Raw genomic sequence first — 22,341 nt, forward strand, 5'->3', positions numbered from 1 at the left:
TTAAAGGGAAACTTCCTTCCTGGTAAAGGACACAGGTAGTTTTCTTAAGCAGATTTTAATTTGTGTATGCAAGAGGTAGACAAGGCTAGAGCCATTTGGCCAAATCAGGCCCACAGGACATTCTTCCAGTCTGCAAATAGCCCTGCTCTGCTATCATGCATTCATATGCCCATGTTCCTTATTCTGAGAGGTGTTTCTAGAGGGAAAACACCTTGTTATGCTAATACAACCTGCAGATAATTTTCTGCATCTTTCAGTATACATGAATCAGCAACTGAATATAAATAATGTAATTTTTTAAAAAAAACTTAATCAAAACAAAACTCACTAAAATCTATTTTATATCATTTTCTGTACCATTTACTAGCAGACAAGGTTCTACAGAAATCAGATTTCACTGGAAAACTTTATAACGCAGAGAAAAAGAAATAAAGTAAAATGACTTCAGTTGTGAAGTATGTGTAAAGTCATTTGTCATTACCACTGAACACTATTATTCATTAGAGTGTCTGAACTGCTACTATGCAACTACTATGTCCCGCATATCAGCTTAGAAATTGTTAAGCCTCTCCTGCAGTTTCCCCATATGCAGCAGCAGCATCTCGTGCTGGTCTGTGCCACTACATTTTGCAATTCCACGAATTCTTCCTGCAATGCTGATGTAATTAATTCCTCCAAGGCCTAGATTTTTATTAGAAGTGCTATCCCTGTGCATTACAGCAGGAGATTTTCCTTTAACTTTTATTTTATTTGACAGTTCATTTATAAGAGCCTCCTCCACAAGGTCCGCTTTTTCTCTTTATTTGCTTTTTCATCAAGTGATACACTTACTCATCTTGTCACTAGCAAGAAGTCACTCAGTTTGCCAGGGCCAGACTCTGAAAGGTCTCCTGTACCTTTAAGAGTCGCTTATAAGGGAGAGTTTTACAGTTCTGCAGTGCTGTAGCGAAGGACAGGCAAAGTTGCACCTGGTGAAATTTTATCGTTTATGCAAAAACCCACTGCTTTATATTTATTGACTGAGAGGACAGAGGAACCCTAGCCATAGAAAATAGTTCAGGGGTCAGCACAGTGTTCAACAAGTTGCACTATTTAAGAACATAAGAAGAGCCCTGATATATTGGACCATCTAGTCCAATGTCCTGCTTCCCACAGTAGCCAGCCAGATACCTCCAGGAAATCCTCAAGCAGGGCTTTAAACCAATAGCCCAATGCTGCTACCTAGCAGCTTGTATTCAGTGATGTACTGCTTCTAAATCTGAACAGATGTTTGAATGGTAAATGCACAAGAGCTGATTATAAGAGAGCACACCAATGGACAAAAGTCAAGCAGAATTAAATATGATAGAAGACTTGGTGTGGACACAGCTTTAGTTTCAAATCCCATGGAAGGACTTCACATCAGAAGAAGCCTGATCTAACCAGATATTCTCTGCAGAAGGCAGAACAAGGCCCTGAATATATACTACTGATTTCTATTCCACTTTGTTTCTATTTCTATTCCAGTCAACAGTTTAATTGTTTTTTGGTATGCTTATGGTTTTTAATGTTGATTTTAAAGTTTTAAATGTAAATTTTATGGAATTTTATTGTATTTCAACTTTTATAAACTGCCTTGAGATACATTATGAAAGGTGGTATAAAAACTGAACAATCAATCAATAAACAAACAAACAAACACACGAGTAGTCCAACATTGTATTCCTTGAGGCGCTAGAAAATATGACACACACACCCCTCTGCCATCGGAAAGTGGGTACTCAGCATTCTCGGGCTGTGTTGTCAAGGCAACAACGATAGAGGCATTCCTAGTTTGCATTGGGAGGGGAAGGAAGGGAGGGAGGGAAATCCTGGGGGGAGGGGGAAATGAACATGAAAAGCATGCCCTAGTAGGGTGAGGAAGGGTGGTGGCATTGGATGGCAGAGAGGCCCATGGGGTAGTACCTGTGGTGGCAGGGGACTGGCAATTGCAGCCTCCTGAGCCCCTCCTTGTGCCTGAGGTGGACTCTTCACCCTGCCTCATCATGGAAGAGCCATCCCTGTCAGTCATTAATCATGAACCAAAACAGAAAGATTCTGAGAGCTTCCTTCTAATTTATGAGTGAGCAGAAAACTACATGAGCCCCTTTACGATAGTTTCCCAGAAGAGTTTTTAAATCCCCTGGATTATATGATTTATTTTATATAAAGTAAAGATACAAATGGTTTATATTTGGACAGTGGGACATAGGATACATTTGGACATAGGATACATTCTTGGAACCAATAGTTCTATTCAAGGGTATGTTTTAAAGCAGTTTGAAATGCTAGAACTAATTAGAAGTCAAGCAAGATGATTCCAATTATCCCCCAAATTACTACAAACAAGCCACTACAAAAGTCATGCTTCCTTTGCAAAGATGTTTTTAAATGAAGTGGGGGAAGGGAAGACATGTTCAGCAGGGATTAATGTCAGTTGGAGTGAAATAAAAGGAAGTTCGCTCTGAGCAAAAAAGGAACTTAAAAGGAAACCAGTAGTAGATCATATAGAGTTTGTTTTGGCCTGTATTGCAGACTACGAGTTCTTGACCTTGGTGCAGAAAGAGCTATAATCTGAGCTACAACTCCTCCACTCTTAAAGTCTTTGTAAGTGTGATTCATAGTAAATTTTCAGCACTGAGCATGTTTACTACATCAAACTGCATGATGCAGAAAAGTTCATATCACATCACCATTTTAACAGAGTCACAACTGCTGGACATCTAATGCACATTTACAATCTTTGCTTTGCCTTCTGTTCCTAGTTATCAAATACCAACACAATATTTTTAGCAAACATAAATTGTGATGGAACTAAGTTTAGAAATACAGAATTGCCCTGGAAACCATACTTACTACAGACAATAAGCATTTTCTAGAAGTAGAAAGTTTTAAAATCCCACTGCTTCCATAATAAAAAAATTAACACTAGCTTTTCCTTCTTTTTATTTCTTTCAAATGGTTGCTCTTCTTTACCTTCCATGGCAAAAACAAAAGTGTGGACACCAGCACCCATAGTTCAGAAAGAGAGAACAGGGAAGGAAATGATGTTTACCCATTTCACTACCAACAATGAAAAAATAAAGATTGCAAAAGGATTGTTCTAGGGGCTAGAAATAGTGGCTGCTCCGATTATTAGAGGCAATGGGGAAAACACTGGATTCATAGTAGAGTAATCATCTTCTGAGACCACATATCCTTTCTTTGCACTGAGGATCTCCTACCACTGAACACTCATGAACCAGCAGGATTCCAGAACTCTGTGAAAGATATGCCTACTGACCTTGACAGCTGCTCTTATATGGCCTGACTGAAGTATGAAAGTAGACTATGGCTTATGAGAGACCTGGGACAGATTGAAGGAACTGACATCTTCAGCACAGATATTTCTTAATGGAGTATGCTGTGGTAGTGATGTTTCAATATCAAATCAGAATTTTCTGGTACTACAGTCCAGTCCTATGCAAATTTACTTAACATTAAGTCCCACTGGACTCAATTCACAAGTTATTGTGCATTGGATTGTTGTCTCAGTCTTGTTTTTTTGTTTCGATCAATTCAAATCGGTGTCATCAATGTGCATTTGAAAACAGCCACAGACAGATTTGATTTTATTCCTTCCAAAATCTTGAATGATTATATTTAAGAAGCCTAAATCATACAATTTGTTGAAGTACAATTTATTGAAGTAACTTCAAGTCAGCAGAGACTGTGAATTTACAACAGTTATTGAAACGTACACCATCGAAGGGGTATGTGTGTGTGCGTATATGCATAAATCACTAGTGTCCATCACTCACCTTTATGTACTTTGACAGAACAGATTTTTAATATATGCAGGAGCCCAGGATCCTGCATGATGGGACCTCAATATTCCTTTGGTCATGGAGGAATCAAGTCATTAAAATGGAGGAACATTGAGAGATAGATATTTGGATAGCTCCAGTTATACTATAAACTTCAAAATATATCTGCTTAGTATATAATCTGGCAGCTTTGTCAGAATTATAACATCAGTGTAAAAAAAAAAGCTTCATCCACAACTGCAAAGGAAGTCATGAAAATTCATTGGGAGTTTCATTTTAAACCTTGGAAATATGAATGGTATAAATGATGCTTCAAATATCAGATCAGATCAAATCAAATCAAACTTTTTTGGTCTCTTACCAGCAAAACGAAAATTGACCAATAAGCAAAAGATAAAGACATTAGCAATCCATTTTATACTGTACCATTTGAATTAAACATTGAATTTAATGTTGAAATTTTATTTATTTATTATTTTTATTAATTATTTATTAATTATTAATTCGATTTCTATACAACCCTTCCAAAAATGGCTCAGGGCGGTTTACACAGAGTAATAATAAATAAATAAGATGGATCCCTGTCCCCAAAGGGCTCACAATCTAAAAAGAAACATACGATAGACACCAGCAACAGTCACTGGAAGTACTGTGCTGGGGGTGGATAGGGCCAATTACTCTCCCCCTGCTAAATAAAGAGAATCACCACGTTAAAAGGTGCCTCTTTGCCAAGTTAGCAGGGGTAACTTGGCAAAGATTTAAACCACAAAAAATTTGACCACCTGATATGAAATATCAGAATCCTGGTCAGAGAGAAGAAAACAAACATAAAACCCATCTGAATAGCCAGGGGGATTTCTTGATAAGGGAACTATAAGGGAAATATGAGAATCTCTATTTAAAAGTTTAGTATAATAAAACATGGGCCATCAATTTGACTGCTTTCAAAGATTTTGTACCCTGCACTCCTGCACAGCTCCTTGTCGTCTACCCTGGGACTTCCCACAGACCAGGTGAGTAGGAAGCTATGCAGGGTACAAAATCTTTGAAACTGTCAAAGCGTGGGTCCCACACACCGCTGATGGTCCCTAGGCATCCTAGCCATGCCCCCTGCATCTGACATTAAAGGCCATATGAGAAAACTGGGCCACGGGGCCCTGTTCCCAAGGTGATTCATATAGCGCTGTGATCCCAGCCTGGCTGGAAACACGTCTCTCTGCCTATTGAGGCAGGGAAAGGCTCTCCCATCCAGTCTGGCTGAGCTTCCATCCAACCCAGAGCTGGCCGAAGCACCTTGCAAGCAGGGCTGCAGGGCCCAATTTCCACATATGGCCATGCTCCCTGCGTCGGATGTCAGATGCAGGGGGCTTGGCTAGGCTGGATGGGGCGGTTCCACAGGGAGTTGCGGCGGCTGGGTTTTTTGGACCCGCCTGCATAGTGGTGGTTCCACCCCTGCCACGCACACACATATATTTGTATAGTGCAGTGTTTTTAGGTGCTGAAGAAATAATGTCTTAATATAATATAATTAATTAATATTATAATTAATAGTATTAATAGTATTATTATTTCTTGTTTACACAGTCAGACAGGTGTTATTGACTGGTTTGTTTTATCCAGACATCGAGTCCTTCCCAAGGACATGGGATGGCTGATTTTATTAGCAATGTTGTTGCTGTTATTAGTAGTAGTATTAGTATTATATTATATTATAATATTATAGCATTATTGTTGTTGTTGTTGTTTCCAACCCTACAAAAACCATCTAGTAAAGGGACCCCACTGGAGTTTAGGTAGTTTCACTCAATCACCCCTGCTCCAGTATGGGTCTGGTAGTCACTGCCACCACTCTCTGCTTCCAGAGAGAATTCAAGTCTGGGCTGAATCAACCTTTGGCGGGTCCCCTCCATACTCACAGAGCAGGAGCCAGGCTTGATTCCCCCCTTTCAAGTAGGTTTACCTTTTAAGTAGCTCAACCAAGCGGTCAGCTTGTGGGGAGCAGCAACTCTAGAGTCTCTGAGCACACACACACACAAGAGGAGAGATTGTTCTCTCTAAAATATTAAACTACAGGAACCAAGGTGGGTAGGAGTACGTAGGTAGTAGTAAAATAAAACAAACGTCTTTTCTAACTCCTAACACATCCTACAGTCTAAACAAAGCACTTACATGTCTTGGTGATGGGTGGCCCAGCGAATAGAAAGTAGCTGACAACTTTACACAAGCAACACGCAACTTTTAAAAAGTTTCTTAGGCAAACACCTGGAAAGGCACTGCACACTGTCCACCAATCAGAGGTAGGCTATGAGGGATCAGGGTGACAGCTACTCAGCCAATGAGAGAATGAGAGGCCCTGGTGGGCAGAGGCGACTTTGAGACTGACACCTGTCCATAGTTCAAAGAGTTTTCCAGTTACCATCTCCACAGTTGGAGCTGGAGTTGGCGTGCAACATGTTCATTTCTCCTGTGCTAGATTAGGGAACTGGTTAAGGGCAGGTCTGGTGGATGCTGTAAATGTGGTGCTCTCGCTTTTAGGATAATGGAGGCTAACTCCCATAATGCACAAGATTCCTTCACATCATCTTACTATCAATTCAAGTTCTGGCTATTATTCAGATTTTAAGAAAAACATTATTGCAGTCTTTGCAGTTATTGAGAGGAGTTATGCTCAGTGCCTGAACTGTCAGTCATTACAGATTATTAACTATTCTTCCAAAGATGAGGAGCTAACATGAACATATTTATTCCCGTTTCTCAGGTTTTCTGCCACAGGAAGTAGTTCCCTACAGGGAGTATTGGCTTAAAAGGTGTGTGTGTGTGTGTGTGTGTGTGTGTGTGTGTGTGTGTGTGTGTGTGTGTCAGTATGGCAACCGGTTTCCTGCTCCAATTTCTAAAGCTAACATTTTAAAGTCTATTATCTTAAAGTGGGCAATATTATTATTTAGACGAGTTTATTAGTTTTATGTGAAAGGAAATTGACTATTATGAAGGTGTTGAAAAATGCAAGCCCCCCTACTCCTTCACTCCCCCCTTTGATGACTTGCTAATATTGGAAATATTAGCAAATATTTGGAAAGAACCTTGCTAATATTAATTAGCAAGTGACATCACACTCCCTAATAAGGAGAAGTACACCTTCTTAAACAGTTTGAGCAAATGTGGCATCTTAACTTGATAGGTGAAATAAAGCTTTGTGTACTTCTTTGCAAGTCCCCTGCTCCTTCAGCCCCCCTTGGATCACTTCCTAATTGATAATAAAGGAGCAGGGGGATTGCATTTTTCAACATATACATATATGCATACATATATACCATATGCATTCCACATAATTTTAATCTTTTATCATATATTGGGTTTCTATGCTTGGAATCATAGCATATGAACTTTGGGTCCAAATCTGTTCCTAAGCTGACATTTCTGAGCTGACAAAGCCAACCTGCATCTTTCAAGACAAAACATTCACTGGACACCTGTTATCCAACATGAGGAACTAGAAGTCCTCCTTTACCCTTGCTTTCAGCTCTGATATTCATAATCCTTCCTCTAGATTTGCCTACCTGATTCCTTTTGACCCTTGGTCACCTCCACCTTTGTAAATTTATTCAGTCCAGTTTCTTGTGTCAGGGCCAAGTGCTACAAATCCAACTTGTAGGATGTGAGCTAGCCTTAAATCCCTTCCCTCCTTTCACATGCAAGGTTCTTGGGTTGGCATGCAAATTTATCAGGATAAGAGAAAGACCTGAAGCCCAGCCCTATTCACATTTACTAGAAAGTAAGTTCTGACGAGTTACATGGGAACATAGGAAGCTGCCACTGAGTCAGAACGCTGGTCCATGTAGCTCAGTATTGTCTACACTGACTGGCAGTGGCTCTCCCAGAAGTATCTCCCAGCTGCATTAATCAATCAATAGATTATGAATTCATAAACAATTAACATTGGATGAGAAACTAAAAATGGAGAGGCATATGAAGGCTATTGTGAAAATGTAGCAGATGACTACTCATAGATTTCCATTAAAACTTACAATGACCAGATGGAGACTTTACAGTTAGTTCCATTATATATCGGACTGAAGCAAGAAATGCATAAGGCCCAGCTAACTACTAAAGCAGGATTTATATCTGAAATATTGATTCAGCAAATGCAAAGCTCTTAGCTATGAGAAAAGGCTCAGACTCCACTGAATGACTCAGTTTTGGCATACATGTCATGAGGGAAACTATTTGTCTCTCACAGTATACAAAGCCAGCACACCTATGTTTTGTTAATGAAAACATCAAAATATTTTCCTCATTGATTTTATTCTATCCAACCGTGTTTAGAAAGAAACTCAACTTTATCCCTGTGCATGCCTTTGTAAGATCTAATCAAATTCACTTATGCCTTAACCAACTAGTAGGGAGGCAATGTCACGCACCTCCGATCATAAACACATGAACTGGAAAAATCTTATTGAGCTAATCGGTTGAAACTTCCCCTCTCAGAAGATCGAGATGTGAGAGGCAAAGGAACTCATTCAAAAGCAAATTACGAAGAAAAGTAGTTTATAGGAAGGTACATCTCTTGCTGCATTTGGAATGAACAAATCATCACTGAAGTTCATTCAACAGGACCCGCCAGATCAACCTGAGGTAGACAAAGTATTAAAAAGCGCGCAATCTGCGAAGCGAACGAAGCGCATTGCTGTGGGATTCCGTTCAGGGAGGAGAGGGGGCCATAAATGAATAGACTGCGGAATTGGTTACACCCCAGAGCCGAGGTTACAAAACGTCTCTTTAAGCTCCGTTTGCTGCAACTGCTTTTGGCACCGAGTTGTGTAAGCAACAAGCGGAACCTAAAGGATACTTTTCGGTTCCACGGCTGACACCCCACATTTTGACTCGCGCTAATTATGCTTAATGAAGCAAGTCCAGCACTTTGATATGCAACGCGAACTCCAGCAGAGGAGAACTCTTTGTCCTCAGGTCTTTGGCCTCTCCCTTGCTTTGCCTACATTCTATAGCCGTTGCAGGATTTACCTTGTCGGTTAACTATCTATGTTGAGGTGCAAGTCTCGCTAATCTGAAATGAGCTAATCAGGAGCTCTCCACTCAACCCGGACTTTAATGCCTGATTCAGGTGGCAGTTCTGTGCGCGCTACCTTGGGAGTAACTCCACTGAACTTAGGTAAATTTATTTTCGACTCCGAATGATCGTGCAGAGCATCGCGCTGTCAAAATCCTGTTTTTAGACCTAGAAAAAAGAAATTCTCCGCCACGATTATTAATACTGTGTAAACTAATCTCAGCCTGGATGAGCTTTTTCTTTCCTTCGTTTATTACCGCATCGCCTCCTTCCCTTGACGTCAATTTCGGTTTGCAAGTAAAAGGGCTTCTGGAACTGAGTGACACAATATTTTTGCTGCCCAACGCTGATTAATCAGCAGTGATATAACCAAGCCTGTACAGTTCCCCTTTGCAGAGGTACATTGTTTTTGTGTGCACACGTTTCTTAGCAGCTCCCGAGACGTGGGATTGGTTCCAAGTTCACCAAAAGTTGAAGCATAGGTGGGGGAGAGGGGAGGAGGAGGATTCTGTTCTGGCTCCTAAGCAAATTCACATACAGTAAAGGGTGCCCCTCCCCGGCGCCCCGCACCCCCCGGTAAACAGCAACAGCTACCGGCCTCAAAGAGAAGGCTTGTTTTTAAAGGCAGCCATACTGCTGTGAAAGTGATCCACATCTCGGGGGTATAATGAGTGTAGTTTAAGGGGATGCGTTCCCCATCCTACTGCAATAAACAAAGATGCCTATTGATTTTGACTGGGGGTTTACTGTACGTAAGATTTTAAAAGCGCCTCACATATTCTAAGCGAACAGAAGAAAGAATCCTTCCGCTCACAATGATACCGCTCACAAAAATACAGTCGTTTCGCCTTTCTTGGCACTTGCCAGTTTCTCACAGTTGGTATTAATCTCCAGTAAGAGACCATTTACACTGATTCATTTCAAAAGCCCAGAATTCCGGGATGTTGTCTATCCCAGAGACGCCCTGACGTTTTCAAGTACCCCTCTTTTGTCCTGTCCTTCTGGGTTCGTGGAAAGGAGCACACCCGGTCACTCCCTCTGTCAGTGGGATGGACTTTTGCCACTGCCACTATATATCCAAATTAGGGAAATATTTCATTCCCTGGTATCTTACTTTACTAATTGAAAAAGGAATTAGGATCTTGATTTTCCGTCTCACCGACAGACCAGTCCCAAAGCACAATCCAATCCCCTCTTTCCCTTCCTGGTCCTCCTTTGGATCGCCTCCCCCACCCCGGTGGAGGGGTGAAACCAAACACATAAGACCAAGAAGGTGCTGAGGTAATGGGTAGGGCCGAAGGTAATGTAATTAATTCTAAGAGGCCTCGAGGAGAAGAACCGAGCTCTCTTCACACCATTTTCCCAGAGGACAAGATCGGAGTCTTCACCAAAAACTCCCATTCGGTAAAGTAAGGTAAATCCAAATGATTGCCGGATAACAATAAGTAGCAAGGACCCAACGCTCTTCCTGGAAACGGAGTGTCCCATATGCCCCCAGGCCCATCTTGTCAGAGACAAATCTTTATTCCGAAGATGCCTGGTTGTGACACGATCGTTCTTGTTAGCAGAGAGCGGCCCCCAATACACAGGGGGGAGGAGAGGAGACCCCAGCGCCACCCCCAACTTTGAATTGCTGCGAAAGGCCGGGGTGCAGTATACACACTTTGGAATAAGACTCCTGCCCTTTAGAGGAGCGAGCCTGGGTGTGATAATGCTGGCAATACCTTCGCAATGGATGAAATAAAGGACATCGTGTTTTCATTGCCCGAAGGAAGGCAGAGGATGGGAGCTCGATTTTCTGACCTTGTTTTTTTTTAGCATTTGCTGCTATCGCTCGTTATAATTAATTCCCCGAACGAGAAAGGGGAGACGTGACGAAGTTAAGAGATATCCTCTTCCATTCTTGGAAGCGGGCTATGCGATTTTTGTATAAATAAAGTGGGGGAGGGGGTCGAGAGGGAAGGAGCAGAGGAGGAGGGCAGCAATGCAGCGTCAGAGTAGTTGGTACTAACAATAAAAACTGTTTTGCCAAATATCTGGGAGGAGGGGGAATATACACAATCACGGGGCGGGGAGGAGGAGACCAGAGTAAAGGCTTCGCACCTGTTGTAAGGGGTCCTCAGGAGCAGAGCCTGGCTGCCCGTGCAACTGTCCGTGGGAGTGTGGCAACCGTAGACTGGGGGAGGCACCGAGTATTGCTGGTCACCTGCAGACAAACCAGAGAGATTTCACTACCTCCCCGCAGGAGTCTGCTGCTCTCCTTTTCCAAAGAGAGATCCGAGTCACACAGGGAAGGGCGGGGGGTGGGGGGTGGGATGGAACTACACTTGAAGTGCCATCAGAAGGGGCACTGGGGGTGAAGGGGGCTGAGTCCTTTAGAGAGCGATCCTCTTTCTCATCAGTGGGGAGGGGAGAACTAGATTACTTTAAAACTGTTACATGGTCTGACCAAAATCTAAGTAAATCCGATGGCAAGTAATGATGACTATGCACTGTGCCCTTCAACCCGGAAATCCTTGGCTCAGATCTCTCTTCAGCTCTTGTTTTTCAGCTTCTCATTGGCAAAATGAAAATAGCAATGCACCGGTCAACCTTGCAAAAGGTGTGGTAGACTGAAGCAATGTTCAGACGGCTTTGAATACTTGAAATGAGCTTTATAGATGCTATGAGCACAATCCAACCAAAGCCTTCAGACTCGTTGGTTTCAGTGGAAAGCATGTGCTTAAATCTCTCCCACTGGTGAAGAGGGGGGCATTTAAAATTGCTTTATTTGGACTGGTTTGTGCCCTTAGTATTTAGCCGATAACACACCTCTGGAACTTAATACTTAAAGGTTCTCGACTTCAAATACTCCGCTTTAACTAAACTATGAATGCCATATTCAGGAGACGGAATTTAGTGCTTAGCTTAGTTATAATTGATGCAGATGTTTTCATGGACAGTGTTGTTACTGTACAGCGCCAAGCATTGTCAACCTGGTTGTGATTTTCAGTACCTCTAACAGGGTTTGCTTCTTGTTTAGATCTCAGAATTCTCTGGCAGCTCTTTGCCACTGCTGTGATCATAACTGGCTCAACTGGCTCTCATTCTTCTTGGGGACTTTTTGTGGTATCACTACCTCTTTATTCGTGTGGGGGGCGGGCGGGTAATTTCGCTCCCCCAGACCATTGGCACATTAGGTTTCTGTTGCAGTTACCTAGAGACGTCTGCTGTCCGATGGGGTCCTCGTGTTTGAAGGCATGGTTTGCAAACTGCGCTGCGTGGTGAGAGGGCGTGTGTCCGTAACTTGGAGTTCCATCAAACGCCACTGTGCCGTAACCTGCCAAGAGAACAACATTGTCAGGAACAGGGAGTTGAATTGCCTGGCCTTGAACTTTCCCAAGGAGTGACTTCCTCCAGAAATGTCCCCCCAGGCAGGCAAGCAGGCGTCAAAAGCCTGAAGGCAGCCTACGCTCTTGCAAGCGGGCGGTGGCTCCTTTCTTCAAGAAGAGATAGCCATCGCAAGGAACCCAGATAGAGACCAAAACAGCTCGCTCGCTATTTATGGAAGTGACTCCTTTAGTCCATTTTCCGCCTGGCCCCGACCTGGGGGCTGCTTGCGCCACCCTCTCCTCCATTGCCTTCTATATATAACATCCGAAAACGCTCTAGGGCAGGGGTGCACAACTCAAATGCCACAGCGGGCCAGAAACAACCATGACTGGGGGAGGGGGGCTGAGGTCAATTTTCGGTGCATTTATTATTGCAGTAAAATTAATTCTAAAGATATTGATTAAAGCCATTACTAGTTACTTGTGAGTCTTTCCCTTCCCCCAAGGAAACACAATTTTAACCAAGGATAAAGGCAAAGTGTGCCTTAAGCATGTGAATGGTTCTTTGGTGGACATTCACTTCAAAGTCAATGTGGAGTAAAGATAAAGATAAAGATAAAGCCTGCCCTCAGTCGATTTCGACTCCTGGCGACCACAGAGCCTTGTGGTTTTCATTTGGTAGAATACAGGAGGGTTTTACCGTTGCCTCCTCCCGCACAGTACTAGATGATGCCTTCCAGCATCTTCCTATATTGCTACTGCCCGATATAGATGTTTCCCATAGTCATAGTCTGGGAAACATACTAGCGGGGATTCGAACCGGCAACCTCCTGCTTGTTAGTCAAGCATTTCCCCACTACGCCAGTGACTCAGAACATAAGCCCTGTCCCTGCTCAGTCAGGGGGGCACCTGACTGTGTCAGCCCCACAAAATGCCAGGTTCTTTGTGGCTCCTGCTGTTGCTGGCTACCTGTGGCCCAGCAAAAACATGCAGGCCTGCTCTAGGGAAAGATACTCCTAAAGGCGCCCCCACGTACTTGTCCATCAAAAGAACCAGAACTATGGAGATTTACTTGGTGCAGGTCACATCACTGAATCCTCCATGCTGTGCCTCAGTTTCTCTTTTGTAACACTGCTTCTCTCTTTCTCTCTGGGTGTAAGAAGCCAAATGTGGGACAGCGCACTGAAGGCACTGCAAATTGGGGGAAGTGAGGAAACTGCATAAGATTGCGATCCTAAACATAGTTCACACGGGAGGAGTTCAGTTGATTTCAGTATCATTTACTGCCAAGTAACAACCTGATCAAGAGTAGAATTACTTGGAAGTAAACCCGTGACGTGTGTTTAGAATCGAGGTCCTAGTCGGGCTGTTGGGATGCCGAGGCCCCCAGGTTGTCAACCCTGAGATTGGGAAACTGGGAATCAGGAGTTTTGGCAGCGCCTGAAAAGCGCTGGCCGGTCGCCTCCCGCTCTAAGAGGGATGCTTTCATTAACCGTTCCTCATATTTAAGGGGAAAGTCTCCATCTCTTGAGCCAACTCGTCTGTCGTTTCACATGTAAAAGTTACACTTTAATCTCCTTCTTTCTAGCTTCTCACGTTTTATAAGATTAACTTTCTGAAGAGTCTGCAATAAAAATGGCAAGCCGTTAAATGAAAAATAACCTCCTACTTTAAGCGAAAATTGTTCGCTCAAATAATAATAAACAGCCTATTTAAAGAAAAAAACGGAGCGAATTCAGATGGAAAAGGATCGCCTCTGGTGACCCCAGGGTGACACCGAATCGTAAATCAGGCGTTTAGACACCAACTTTCATTAATTACTTGGAGCCAGTTAAACAACTTCAGCTAAAAAGTAATTACAAAGTAATATTATCTTTGAGGCTTCTCGGCTCATCAGCATTTACCCCAAGAGCAAAGAATGTTTGGTGTAGCCCTTGTAAGATCTGCCCTTGCTTTCATAAACACAGACAAGATGCTGATTGTTATTATTTCTGCTTTGTTCTTCCATCTCTGTTATACTCAAAAGTTAGTTTCTTCTTAACCTTTTCCCCGCTGAAGTCAGTTTTTTAGAGAACAAGTTCACTTGTTTCCAGCACCAAGCTGGCAACACAGGGACACGAAATTTTATGCCACCTTCTGGCAAGGGGGGGGGGAGCGGGGTGGTGTTTGCACCCTTTTCTGTTGTGACCTGAACTTTCCTAGGCAATAACCTACTTCATCAGACTCATTCCGTGAAGTGAACTGTTCAAAGGGCTGTTTGTTCAATGAACAGTAAATAGATCGGCGATGATAATCATCATAAAATTATTGATAAAGATAAAATTAATACTTGAGAGGGAGGGAAAGATTTCCACAGTACTCAAGGGCAATCGACCTGCAACCCAATTCACAAGCCACTTGAAACACCACTTGAAACAGAAGAATCCGATGACTGAAGGAGATTAACACTCCTTCAGATGAACACAGTAACAGTGTTTAGGAGTAAGCAACCTCAGCATGTTTAATCAGAAATACCATTGTTTTCAATATATCTACTCCCTCGTAAATGTATTTAGGACTGCAGCCTACCTGAAAGTAAAACCCACTGCGACAACTGGACATTGTCAAATAAAATGGTTGATGTTTAGGATCGGAGTCCTGTGGGAATAAATTCCAAATGCGAATTTAAATCTAGCCACCTTAAGTGGCGCAGTGGGCGAAATACTTGACTAACAAGGAGAAGGAGAAGGCTGCCGGTTCGAATCCCGCTGGTACTATATCAGGCAGCGATATAGGAAGAAATGCGCTAGGGGTCGAAATCCACTGGACAGCACGCTTTACCTTTTATCCACATTGACTTGGAAGTGAATGGCCACCAAAGAACCATTCACATGCTTCAGGCACCAATGCCAGTCGTTTCAAAATAATTAGAGGGGCTATTCCATACCGTAGATACAGCCTTAGGCTGCGAACTAAGTTCATTTTGCATATTAAAAGTTTTACACCCTTATTCTGAGCAAATCACTTCGAAATAAATACAACTAAAATTGATATTGGCATGTCTGAATCCAAGAATTCGGGGGACTGGGGTGTCAGGCGCTTTGGCTGCAGTGAAACTAACACCCCGTTTGTTACTTGGAAGTAAGTCTCGCTGGTTTTGGTGTAACCAGGTAAGCTAGTTTGGGAAAGGCAGCTTAGTTGGTCTCCGAAGCCCTAACTTAGCTTACTCTGAAGGGCCATATTCACACTAACTGCGATACTCCAGAATAAAGTGGTCTGCGAACTGCAATTTAATTGGCTTTAGGGCAGGGCTTCGGCCCTCCAGCTGTGGTTGGAAGACATCTCCCATCATACCTGACCATTGACCACTGTGGCTGGAGATCATGGGAGCGGTAGTGCAAAAAAACAGCTGGAGGGCCGAAATGGTGCAGCCCTGCTTTGCGATCTCCAAATACTCTGGGTTAGGTGTATGCACTCAATTTAGGATGCCGTCGCGGTTCCCACTCCTAAAGTCCGATCCATCCGTCACCCCCTGCCAGTGAAGGCCAATCCTTTGCAAGTTTACTCGACAGTATGACCCGCGGTGCTCAGTGTGCATAGAACTGTAGCTTTAGTGTGACAGTTCGGCATCTGGATGTAACGGAGTTTAAGGCTGAAGTCTAGGGAGTAAGTCCCACACACTGTGAGACTTAGTACTAAGTACACATGGACAGGATCCCGCTGCACAACACAACACTGCCAGTTTAGAGAGGTATGATTCCTAATCCAGTTTCCTAATCCAGGAGTTTGCGTCTTTGGAAAACAGGACTTGGTTTCCTAAACCGCTTTGGAAATCTTTCCTGCCCCTCCCTAGACGCAGAAAACAAAGACTGTAGCTGAAAGCCACGCAGAGTCCCCCGCCCTTGATCGAAAGGGGAGGAAGGTACTCAGTATTGTTCTTCTTCTCCTCTTTCCCTTGCCCACGGCCAAGTTGGCCCGCGGCAGCACAGGGAACTGGGAGCGCCTCGCCAAGCCTGCAACGTGCGCCTGGCGCGTTCTGGGCGCAGTAGAGTCGCTCCTCTCCTCCTCGTCCCACTAGCGGCGATGACAGGCCGCTGCCCAACCCCTCGCACTTCCACGCTGCAGCTGTTCCGGGCTCCCTTATCGCAACCCATAACCCACAAAGCAAAGGCTTCCCTCCTCCCTTTAGTCCTCCTCTTTCCTTTTCAACTTGTCTCGAAACACTGACACTTCAAATCTGTCGTTACTCTTGGCCCAAAGGCAGCTATTTGGTGACCTTCAAAATTCTCCTCTGAGCGGAATGATGTTTTGGCCACATTTTCCGGTGTTGCCTGACCCAAAGCTTCAGGAATGCGATAAGGGGGCTGAGTTCTGAACCAGCTTCCTGATAGCGAGGTCTCTTTAATTAGGACTTTATCGGAGGCTGGGCTGATTAAAACGTGCTGAAAATAATTGAAATTTGGACATCTGGTGAAGAAGGAAAATCTTCTAAAGGGGTCCAATTGTAGGAGGAACCCAGCTGGGTGAAAGAATCGAGGTGACGGGAGGGGGGAGACTCGAATAGGCAGAGGATGCAAAGCATGAAGTTTTTTGTTTTGTTTTTTCCTCCGCCAAAGCCTTGGACAAAACGCCAAGGTAACGTCTTTCCCACGGTGGGAAAACCCGTCTAAAACCTTAAGTTCAACCTTGACTGATTCAAAGCAAGAACGTTATATTCATCCCCCAAACATTATTTGCCAGCTTTCCCAAATTTTTCCCAGCCACCAAAAACACTTTGGTGTCATGCATTAGCTGTCTTTTACCCGCCCCCAGCCCCTTGCTCTCTCACTCCTCTCAGCTAAAAAGAAGCTGTTGGGTTGTTTTTGTTAAAGCTTTCATCTACAGAGAGGTGTTTTTTTAAAAAAACAAAAAACACATTACTTTTCCCTCGCCACTACGCTTCTGATGTAGTAATGAAAATGAACAAACCTATTCTTCTTTCTCCCCAGTATATGAAGATTGGAAAGTCTGAGTCTAAGGAGGGTTAGTATTCGGATGGACCTGTCACCTAAGAAAATTAGAAAGCTATTGGGAATGGCTCATAACGCCATGCAGTCCAAATTCCTCATTTCATCCTTTTTCTAAAATCAAGTGTATGGGCTCTTACTTTCCTTACAAAATAAGTGCAGGAAACAAATGAGCATTTAAATAAAAAATCAGATGGACCCAAATTCTCGAGTTACAAGTATCCTTGTCCTTGAAGTACTAAGGACATTATTCAAACATTCTGGATTATTGTGATAAATAAGGATGCGATCTCTAGGCTTCGACAGGATTGTTGCCTGTGTCTCGGATTTTTCCTCCAATCTTTCTTTCGGTGCTTAAATGCATGCCCCCAATAGTTATTTCTCATCCATAAATAGCCACGGGAGAATCAATGAAATGGTGAGTCGTCTTTTTGTGAAAGTAGAATATTTACTTAGTGCTTTTAACCCGTACTAATCTGATTTACTTTTGGTGGTTTTGTTGTTATTGTTTAGAAAAAAAAATGTTCGCGTTGATTAATGCTTCTCTAGGGAAAACTTCGATTTAGCACAGATTGCATTCATTTTTCCGGCATTCTTTTCATATTAACTTTTAAATTTATCATTCTGTCACTAGGACTACGGCTTCCTTTCCGTATATTTCATCCCATTTGTTGATCTAGAAACACGCGTGAAACTGTACACGGGCACATATGGAGAGAGAGAGAGAGATTTGCACACATAGTAGTGAAATGATATCCGGATACAGTATATTAAAACTGGGATTTGACTATTGACATCAAAAGAACTGAAATTGGCCTCTGGTTCCGATTTCAGACTTAGCTACTCCCTCCCACATTACATAGAAATATTACAGGTTTATTTTTAATTAGTGATGTGGAATATTCTAGGTTTGCAGTCCTATACTATCCTGAGAGTAGGTTCATTGAACTAAGTGGGACTTACTTCAGAGTTAACGTGCATAGGCTTAAGCTGTATAGAAAATGTCCCATTCAGTAGACAAATATCAGAATTCCAGTAGGTAGTGTTCCCCCCAAAATCCTATCAAGCCAGGTGGAAGAGATCACTAGAGGTGGGGAAACAACTATATAGAAAAGTGAATGGTTTCTCCAAATAATATAAGGCATCGCCTACGCACATAACCTGCAATCTTGGAAAGTATAAGTTTTTAAATACTTTTTTACAAGGTTTTCTCCTTCCTCTGTTATCTGTAGAAGCGTTCTATCACGCATTTGGTTAAAAAAGCCTTTAACCTCCCACCCACCCCCACCCCACGAATTGGTTGTTGAAGAATCAGTTAAATGAATTTTGATTAGAAATTAATTAAAATCACTGCTGCTATGTGTCACAGGTCAAGGACACATTTCCAAGAAACTGATCCAAATGAACCCAAGGGCTTTCTTTACTGTCTCAACTCAATATGTTACAAATATAGCTCCATTCCCACCACCCATCCAAGCATTATTTATATCAATGTGCATTTACTAAAGGAAAAACAATTAATGATGGAATTCACAATTGGTTTGTTTTGAGGAGTTCCATTACGCTTCCACTTCATGTATGTAGTGAAGGAGGCTATTGCCTAGGAAAATTAATGCCACAATAAACGATTAGGGCACAATCTGCTTGAACTTTGTCCTGTACAAGCCAAATCAAATGTCTGGGAACTGCTGAATTGTGTCTACTGATTCCCCATGCCTAGAGGATATTACTTCCCCATAGACAAAAAAATCGAGATGATAACGAGGGATGGTTAGAATTTTAATCCGGAACTTGTTTCAGGTTGATTGGCGTTTGTCACCATCTCTCTTTCTAATGCGGACTAGAAAAATAACTCATCAGTTATCATTTCCTCCACTAACATAGTAAAGCCGAAGTACTCGGGAATCTTAAGCATACCACTTTGCTTGTGATTTCCACCAAAATCAACAGACTTTACAGTTCTAAGTAAATTCCCTAAAGAGAAGTTCCTTCCAAGCGCCAGACTCAAGCATTTGAGTTTAACTGGATTTAAAAATCTCATTACTGTAGAAGGAACCACCAGTTCTAAATGGTGTGTGTGTGTGTGTGTGTGTTCTTTTCAGAAGGACTAATAATGCAATGCTATGTATTTGGGAGTAAAATTCCATTGCAACTGAGTGAGATTTACATCTGGGTAAAATGCATAGGCTCAGGATGCTGTCACTCCATCATCTGTCCAGTGTGGGTGGTGGCATCAGTTAGTACTTTGTTCCCCAAAGAACTGCATTTTTAAAACCACACCTTTGATATACCTCTGGAGCGATTCGGTGGTACACAGTGGGCACATCTGTTCAACCAACCGCTAGCCGAATAAAAATCACAAATCGTTAGTTTCAGCAGGTAAATTGTATAGTACACCACCACTCCTTCTCCGTGTAGGTAAGCTTTCTCAAGATGAAAGTGGAGGGAAACCCATTCGGTTATAATGACATTTTTTCCGATGTCGATAAATTGGCAAGGAAAGCTTCTACTTCTAGCCTTCTGGAATATAATAAATTCCAGCAATTTATTATATGCCAGCTGTACATAGCAGTTTCTGGAATTTGGGTCCTTGGAAATCAGGCGTATACTCCTCCGCGGATATGATGACAAATGTTATTCCCGCAGTTTCGTTTCTACAACATCAACTAAACATTTCTACATGATGGTCAAAAGCACAAGTATGTATGTGCCAGGTTGTCTTCAAAAAGTGGTACCACTAATACAACCTGTCCGCTAAAAAGGGAAAGGGAAAGCAGTGAGCACGTGATCAGATCAGGTCACGGATTCCAAATCTTTGCGCGTCAACAGGCTCCACAGGATTATAGATAAGTAAACAAACACAAACTGGCACGAGGACTGATACCCGAAAGACCACTGAAAACGTTATTTCAGCATTAAGGCTGCAATCCTAAACAGTTATCACCAGAGAGTAAGTCAAAATAAAGTCTTAATTTTGAGAAAATATGCGCTCCAGAATATGCACTGCATCCTGTTAAGTTCAGAATTAAAATCGCTCTGCTGAGAAACTTTCTCTTTTCTTGAAATGTCACTGCATTTCTCTCTCGCTCTAAAACATGACATCACCGCATATTACAGACAAGAGAACTTTTAATCACATAAAGACAAAGCTGGTTGGTACAATACTTTCCCCAACGATTTGAAAAGCCAGAAAACACAATAGCAAAATTGGAGTTTTTTTGTAAAGCACTCATTGTCATCCACCGCTCTTTGAAATCGATAATATATATTTTAGTGATTGCAATGAATCTGGATTGCACCCGAAGAAGGGCCACAGTGCCTACTCCAGAGTAGTCTCAGCTGGGCTCCCCATGGGACTACTCCTTTGGAACCACAACTGATTAAACTAAGATACAATCCCACAACCCATTTCATCCATCGAATTTTCTCTGAACGTTAGACATAACATAAACTTCATAACACGTTTAATCCGGACTAGTCTCACTTCACAACACACTTAATCCGGAATAGCCCGATCTTGTTCATATAATATATAATATCCTTACAGTGCTAAGATTCTTTAAGTCTGAAATCCTCTGCACCAGTAGGACTTCCTTCTGGGGGCGGGGGGAGTACATAGGACTGTGCAAGAATTTTGACATTCTGAATTTACACTTCGGTGGTGAATTTACACACTACGTATGTTCATTTAGAAGTAGATCCCGTTAATTTACTTGCCTTTAGAACTGCAGACATACTCACAGTCAGGTATGACTGCAATCCTACGAACACGTAACTTGGTCCTAAGGTTGCAATCCTACTTACGCTTACTCATCTAAGTTAGTAGAACTTACTACTCTGAGTAAACATGCATAGGCTTACACGGCACGTGTACGTATGTAGGATTGCTCTTGGCTTCAGTTCAAAGCATACTTGCCATCTGGAAGTGTATCCCATTGAAATTAGCAGTTCTTGCTTTCCATGTAAACATGGCTAGGTTGGGCCAGTATGTGCGCCAATTGTTTGTAGATCAGTTGAGTTGCAATGATCTATGGCTTAAAGCAGCCATAAATATGGTGATTGATGGTTAGGATCACGCTGCAGGGTTTGCTTTGATTTGGGTTTGTGCGGTTCCGCATGTGTGCCACTAAGCTTTTGGGCACTGGACGTTTTGGTCCACGGAAAGCACTGTCAAACGGAGCCACCTTCCCAATCATTGCTGTCAATGGGGAGAGACTACTTTGGCGGTGTCAGCGGAAGAGAGGGGGATCCACGCAAGGCAGAGCCGGGCCGATACCATTAAGACAAACGGTGCACAACGAGCCCCATGGAGGCACCCCTCCCCGCTTGCTGGCCAATGGAAACGACCTTACCTTGATTGCGGATGGCTTGTTGGCTCTCCAGGCAGTTGGACAGGTAGGGGCTGTTGGGGAACATCCGAGCCTGGCTGGAGGGCGCCTGGCTGGGCGGCGGGGGCGGCGGGAAGGGGCCATAGCGGCAGGCTCCTGCGGTGCCGGTGAACTGACCGGAGAAATGGACGGTGAAGGCGCTCAGGCACTGCTCCTCCAGCGGCTCCGAGGCGCTCCAGCTGGGCTCCTGCTTGATGAACGCCGAATGCGGGGCTAGTGAGCCGTAGGAGGCGCCCGGCGGGAAGTCCAGCACTGGAGCCCACTGCGCGGCGCTGCTCACCGGCATGGGGCAGTTGCCGTTGCCCGGCAGGGACTGCACCGAGGGCGGCAGAAGCGCGTTGAGGTCGCGCACGTCGGAGCCCATTTGCTCGCTACAAACTTTTCGCCTGGGGGCAGGAAACCACTCCGCGCCTCCGCCGGTGCCGCCGACGCTGAGCCCGGCGCCAGCGCACTTGTTCCAAGCGCTTTGGCCCCTGCCCGGCTCTGACTGAAGGCACCAGGCTGCCGAGCCGAGCCCTTTAGGGGACGCTCGGTCCGGATTGGGCAGGCAAGTCCCCGTCTCCAGCCCTGCGGGAGCGGGCAAGAGCGAGAGCGCGAGGTTGGTCTCCAGGGTCGCCCTTTGGTCCGACTGACAGCAGCGCGCGGAAAGAGGGAGAGTCAACGCGGGGAGAGGGCCAGGCGGGAAGAAACTCGAGGAAGACGTCGGCCTGCTGAGCTGGCTGCTGCGAGGGAGGAGGAGGAGGAGGAGGAAGGGAGCGATGGACTTAC

At 43.6% G+C, this 22,341-nt stretch overlaps 1 protein-coding gene across 1 annotated transcript in view; it reads right to left on the reverse strand.

The window, feature by feature from the left end:
- Positions 1-22,076, reverse strand: part of WT1 (WT1 transcription factor) — a 63,538-nt gene extending 41,462 nt beyond the window's left edge. Inside the window, exons 1-3 of the mRNA XM_053287184.1 lie at positions 21,538-22,076; positions 12,086-12,208; positions 10,993-11,095 (exon numbers count right to left, since the gene is read on the reverse strand). Coding sequence (XP_053143159.1) covers positions 10,993-11,095; positions 12,086-12,208; positions 21,538-21,937 — 626 coding nt within the window. The 5' untranslated portion in view covers positions 21,938-22,076. The remainder of the gene's footprint in view (positions 1-10,992; positions 11,096-12,085; positions 12,209-21,537) is intronic.
- Between the last annotated feature and the right edge of the window lie 265 nt (positions 22,077-22,341).

The sequence above is a fragment of the Hemicordylus capensis genome, chromosome 1 (assembly GCF_027244095.1).
Source record: "Hemicordylus capensis ecotype Gifberg chromosome 1, rHemCap1.1.pri, whole genome shotgun sequence".
Taxonomy (NCBI): domain Eukaryota; kingdom Metazoa; phylum Chordata; class Lepidosauria; order Squamata; family Cordylidae; genus Hemicordylus; species Hemicordylus capensis.